The 6,442-nt window shown below is 34.9% G+C and overlaps 1 protein-coding gene across 5 annotated transcripts in view; it reads left to right on the forward strand.

Moving 5' to 3' along the window:
* Positions 1-5,253, forward strand: part of LOC104356915 (sodium channel protein type 2 subunit alpha) — a 79,138-nt gene extending 73,885 nt beyond the window's left edge. For all 5 annotated transcript variants that reach the window (XM_033007863.2, XM_033007865.2, XM_033007861.2 and 2 more), the window contains exons 26-27: positions 348-618; positions 1,914-5,253. In XM_033007863.2, the coding sequence (XP_032863754.2) occupies positions 348-618; positions 1,914-3,109 (1,467 nt within the window). In that variant the 3' untranslated portion in view covers positions 3,110-5,253. The remainder of the gene's footprint in view (positions 1-347; positions 619-1,913) is intronic.
* The last annotated feature ends 1,189 nt before the right edge of the window (positions 5,254-6,442 follow it).

The raw sequence follows: 6,442 nt of genomic DNA on the forward strand, positions 1-6,442 counted from the left end.
CTTGGGGCTTGAAAACTTTGTAAGTTTTCTGGCAAATTAAATGCTATTAAGTATCAGCCTGCTCACATCCCTCCCCCACTAAGTTTTTTTTCAAATTTTTCAAGCTAAGCATTCAGTTAAGACTCTGTGTCACAAACGTTTACAGTGAACTGCTTCAGGGTGGCAAAGTCTCCTTTGCAACTTTAAAAAAATGAACCATGTGTATTTTGAAATCATCCCTTTAATGCTTACAAACATAGTAGTTGCATTTCTATTTAAATAATTAAATTTAAATAATTTGTAGGAATTTCAAGAAAGAAATTTTACCCAATGCATATCATAATGAATCTTATTTTTTCCCCCACCAGAACAAATTCCAAGGCATGGTCTTTGATTTCGTAACAAAACAAGCATTTGATATCAGTATCATGATACTTATCTGCCTTAACATGGTCACAATGATGGTAGAAACAGATGATCAGAGTGAAGATATGGAAAACATTTTGTACTGGATTAACCTGGTGTTTATTGTACTTTTCACTGGAGAATGTGTCCTGAAATTGATTTCACTTCGCCACTACTACTTTACTATAGGCTGGAATATTTTTGATTTTGTGGTTGTCATTCTCTCCATAGTCGGTAAGAACAATTCATTTTTATGAAACAGCTAATTCTGTGGAAACTGAAACATTTTTGGCATGTAAAGTCTATTCATATTTCGGTTCAACGCTCTCACTAGAATGTCTGGCCACAATTTTTATTTCTTCTGATTTTGTATTATCCATAACATAACTGAACAGTGTGGTAAGAAATTTTTTGGCAATAGGTTTCATAAACTCACTTTTCTATTAGTTGAAGTTAGATCTTTATTCTGAATTCAGTAGAAATTCCCCAGCATAGAAACAAACTCAGATATGAAAAGTAATTTTGATATAAACTAACAGTGGCAGTTGCAGGAAAAGAATCCAGGAATCCAAAATCCAAGAACAAAATCTGTGTGGGACTGTAGTTAGGCTAGCGTGCAAGCACCACAGACAGCAGGGTTAAACCTTCAGCTTACTTCAGAGATTTGTTTGGTTCTGAGAGGTTTTATGCCAGAGCTGGAGTGAGCAACCGGAGAAGCAGAGCTGAAACAGGTGTAGTAATAAATGCATGGCTCCACTAATCTTTGCTTTATCTAGAGCAGAAAACTTGAAAGAACTTGAGTAAAAATTCTGCCATTTTAACTTCTCAGAACTCCTTAATATGCAAACTGGTTTTGTGATTTTGGTATGGAAACAGGATATAGTTACTTTTCTGCTTTGAGGCACATAATATAATGCTCAATTCTTCTACTCTTCAGTGAGTTCTAAGAAGCCTTTTTATTATCAGTTTGTTTATATTTGGAATTGCTGTCGTGAATACTACACTTCTGGTCATGTTCTTTCATGTGTGATTACGAAGTCACAGTTCTCTTCAAACATATGTATTTGTTTGAATGCCACAGCTTGGTTACACGGCATGCTAATACTACTATAAATATGATCTTTCTTCATATTAACTGAGATTATTTTTGTTACAGTTAAACAGGAAGCTATTCTTCTGGTCTGGGCATTTGCTAGTCTACATACACTAGTTATCAGTTTGCCCTAAAAAAGATTGATGTTGTGTTTTTGTGTGTCTGCATATGTAGTCCTACAATTAATACTTAGAAATGTCATTGATGCAGTTTTCCATTATCCTGAAAATTACTTCAGAATTTCTATTGGCATTTTTGGGTTTTCAAAGAATACCAGCCTGTAAAGGTTTTGTAAAAACAACTGAATGGCTTATTTCTAAAATCTGTTCAAATATCCTATTCTTCTTAATATTCTACAATGTTTGTAGGATAAATCTTTAGCAGTGGTTTTTAAATGTAATAATATTCTTTACTAACTGGACTTGTTTTTCTCTAGGTATGTTCTTAGCTGAGATGATTGAGAAGTATTTTGTATCCCCCACACTATTCAGAGTCATCCGACTTGCCAGGATCGGTCGAATCCTGCGTCTCATTAAAGGCGCTAAGGGAATCCGCACTCTGCTTTTTGCTTTGATGATGTCTCTTCCTGCTTTGTTCAACATTGGCCTGCTGCTGTTCCTGGTCATGTTTATCTATGCGATATTTGGCATGTCCAACTTTGCCTATGTTAAGAGGGAAGTTGGGATCGATGACATGTTCAACTTTGAAACATTTGGCAACAGCATGATCTGCTTATTTCAAATTACCACATCTGCTGGCTGGGACGGTTTGCTAGCCCCAATTCTTAACAGTGGGGAGCCAGACTGTGACCCCCATAAAGATCATCCGGGGAGCTCCGTGAAAGGTGATTGCGGCAACCCTTCTGTTGGGATTTTCTTCTTTGTCAGCTACATCATCATATCATTTCTGGTAGTGGTGAACATGTACATTGCTGTGATTTTGGAGAACTTCAGTGTTGCTACTGAAGAAAGTGCCGAGCCCTTGAGCGAGGATGACTTTGAGATGTTCTATGAGGTTTGGGAGAAGTTTGATCCTGATGCGACACAATTCATAGAGTTCAGTAAGCTATCAGATTTTGCAGCTTCGTTGGATCCTCCTCTTCTTATAGCAAAACCAAACAAAGTCCAGCTTATTGCAATGGATCTGCCCATGGTAAGCGGTGACAGAATTCACTGCCTTGACATCTTGTTTGCTTTCACAAAGCGTGTTTTGGGGGAAAGTGGGGAGATGGATGCCCTCAGAATACAGATGGAAGATCGGTTTATGGCAGCCAATCCTTCTAAAGTCTCCTATGAACCAATTACAACCACATTAAAACGAAAACAGGAAGAAGTATCTGCTGTCATTATTCAGCGTGCTTTCAGACGTCATCTTTTAAGGCAAAAAGTCAAAAAAGTTTCATGTATATTTAATCAGGATAAAGGTAAAGATGAGGATGATCTGCCCATGAAAGAAGATATGATTATGGATAAACTAAATGAGAACTCTACTCCAGAAAAAACAGATATGACCCCATCCACAACCTCCCCACCATCCTATGATAGCGTTACAAAGCCAGACAAGGATAAATATGAAAAAGACAAATCAGAAAAAGAAGATAAAGGTAAAGACAGCAGGGAAAGTAAAAAGTAACACAGAATTCTGTTTGTGATAAACTGTTTACAGCCTGAGAAAGTATGTATTTGTGTCAACAGGACTCCTGTAGGAGGTACATGCCAAACTGACAGTTTTTACATATATAAATATATATATAATTATATATATATAAAAGGTCAGTGCCTATAACAAGACAGTGACCCCTCGTCATCAAACTGCAACTCTGTAAAACAGGGTAACATCTTGACAGGAGGTTGTTGTTTTTATTACCAGCTGACACTGCTGAAGAGAGGATAAAATGGCCAATCAGACTGTAGGGACCAGTTAAAAAAAAAGGTGCGAGCCTATGAATCTCTGTGTTTAACATGAAACACGCAGTACAAAAATTGTATCCACTGTTTGCATTTCAACAGCCACATTTGCCATATTTTTACAAGAATCAGTGTTGGTGAACTTATCATTTTTTAATTCACAGGTTGTTTACTATTATATGTGACTATTTTTGTAAATGGGTTTTATGTTGGGGAAGGGGGTATGAGAACCAGGTGTTCTACTCTCGGATTCTCTATAATGTACAGACAGAAGTGATTTGCATGAAGGCATGCTGCACTTGTAGTTCATGCATGAAAAAACATGACGTCGCACAAAGCAGCAGAGTCTGACTACTTCCATGTTTCAGGGTGGCTCTATATTTTGAGGTGCTTAATAACAGTATCCATCTAGTATCTCATCCAGACAAATCTTAATGTGCCTGTAAAGTCCCATAGAGTCTACAATAATAGAACAGATGTTTTATTTTTTCATAAGTCATTTAACTGTAGTTGAATGAACTCTGCATAAAAATATTAACGAGGGACATAGAGTCCATTTTTAAGTATTCTTCTGTAGAAAACAGCTTACCTGAACTTGGGAAATAGAGTTTACCAAAAACCTGCAAAACTTACGGATTATGAAGTTGTTCTGCTTCACCCTGCAGTATCATTTAGCCATCTTCTGCTCTCAGCAAGGTTGACATTGTATGTGTTGATTAAAAAAGTACCGTCTATGTAAATAGTTATTTTATGCTGTGGTGCATGTTTGAGCAAACAAATAATGACCTGTGCACAATATTTATTGCATCAAATATGTACCACAATAAGTGTAGTTTGCAAGCTTTCAACAGCTAATATGAAATATTCTGTACCATTATAGATAGTTTGGAAGCTATCACCGATGCATGTTTATCTTGCCTTTGCTGCTGTAATTTTACTCCTTCCACTGTTAAAAGTCTAATATGGGAAGCCATATCTCAGTGGTTAAGTGAAACAAATTGTTCAATCGGTCATCATTCTTTCATGACATCAAGCAATAGTTTGCAGCTATTTAAGAGCTTATTGCTTTGCATTCTAAAATTTTAAGTGACTACTGTACGGTGTATAATCAGACTGTACAGGATATGTTGCAAACTGCTTAATCTGTTGAAAAATACATGGATAGAATTTTCTAAGAAAATATAAATATTGTAAAAAATACCATTTTATTTTATTTTTCAGCGTTTTGTACATAAAATAAGAAATGAGACTTATCTTCAGGTTGATGTCACAGTCACTTTTGTTACTTTCTATCCATAGCACTTTTTAATTCAAGAACTTCACTAAGTAAGAAACAGAGGAAAGAATGGGGTAGCTTTAGGTTTCTGCTTTTTTATTAGTACTGTATTTTTGCACACATTTTAATGTGAAATAAGTTTAAAACTGAGTCCAAAATGCACTTGCTTCCAAATAGATATAACTTGTAATTGAAATGTGGTGGGGAAGATTTACTTAAAATTCTAGCACTGCCTGCATCTGAAGTTTCAAGATAGTCTTTTTATTCATGAAATCTTTACCAGTGTTTGTTTACATAGACTATTCTTATTCTTGTTGATTCATGCTGCACTAGAACTGTTCTAAATATAATATGGGATCCACAATGTTTTTTTTTTTTTTTCCACAGGAATTAAATAGCAAACTTGTATAATTGATCACATCAGGACATTTTGTGTTTCTTACACAAGCAAAAATTCGATGTTGACTCCTCCTTTTACAAAAATATTGACTTGTGTGTCGGTGAACTGCATGCAGGAAAATGCTATTACCATAAAGAACAGTAAACCACATTACAGTTGAGCCAAAAGAATAAAGACTTCATTTTTTATTGTATTTATTTTCTTTGTATTGTATTTATTGTCTTTGTTTTCATCACTAAAGACTATTGGCTATCAAGAGGTGCTATGAAAATAAAATATGAACATATAAAATGTTAGAAATAGGGAGTAGTGATTAAAACTTATGATAATCATAGATTTGCAAGAAGTAAAAAATGCTTTCAGAATGATCTTTAATATGATTTGCACTTACACGCTTCAGGTTATTACTCCTATTTAAAACTATTATACAGTAGGATAATATTTATTTGTACATGATGCTTAAACCCCTTTTTCATGTCAGGTATTCTGAGACAACTAGAAAAACAGATGCTAAAGAAACTATCTATCAAGGCTGCAAACCAGTATGTATAATTTCAACGATATTTTACATCTGAAGTGAAGAATTATCTTTGTGTTATAAGAAAATTTGTTTGATACATAATTTAAAAAATATTTATAATTTATTATTTTGCTTTAAGACATGAGGGGTAGAAGTCAGCATAAACTTTGCTGGAAGTTTTGGTAAAGCATCAAAGTCGTAGGGATTTTTTAATCTTAGGGTGCTGAATGGAATTATAATGTGAAAAATGCTATAATTTTAAACTTCTGTGGTGAGTTTACAGACAGTACTTTTCACTGTCAGGGAGCTGGCATACACATCGTGTGATGCAGACATGCCCACGGAAGGGCTGATACCAGAATGCAGAAGGTAGATGTAGAAGAGGCATTGCAAGCGTGGTGGTAGTGGTGGAACTGAGAATAATTCTGAATTTTTTTGGGGAAAAAATAAGTATTCATTGTGTCATTCTTGTCATGCAAATTACCAAATCTATCTCCACTTTACAGAATCCCTCATGAGGTACATGGAAGTATGTTGGAAAAACACCTGGTATCAAAGTGTTTCTTTTTCCCCTAGCAGGCCTTCCCATACTTTGAGACATAAAGCAGTTTCCTGAAAAATGGAAGGACAAGAAATCTCCATTACACCTTTTTCTTTTTTTTTTTTTTTTTACTATGATGTGACTATTTTCTCAATGCATTAAAATGAGATTTTATTTACATTGTTGCAAAGTAATCTGTGATCCTGTAAAACATGATAAAATTGGTTCTGAATAAAACAGCATTTGTGAATCTGAAAGCAGCAGAGCCAAGTTTTTAGGTAGCAATCACATTTGAGTGGTATTTATAAAAAAAAAAAAATA

The sequence above is a fragment of the Tyto alba genome, unplaced genomic scaffold (assembly GCF_018691265.1).
Source record: "Tyto alba isolate M040663 unplaced genomic scaffold, T.alba_DEE_v4.0 Super-Scaffold_7, whole genome shotgun sequence".
In the NCBI taxonomy this organism is placed as follows: domain Eukaryota; kingdom Metazoa; phylum Chordata; class Aves; order Strigiformes; family Tytonidae; genus Tyto; species Tyto alba.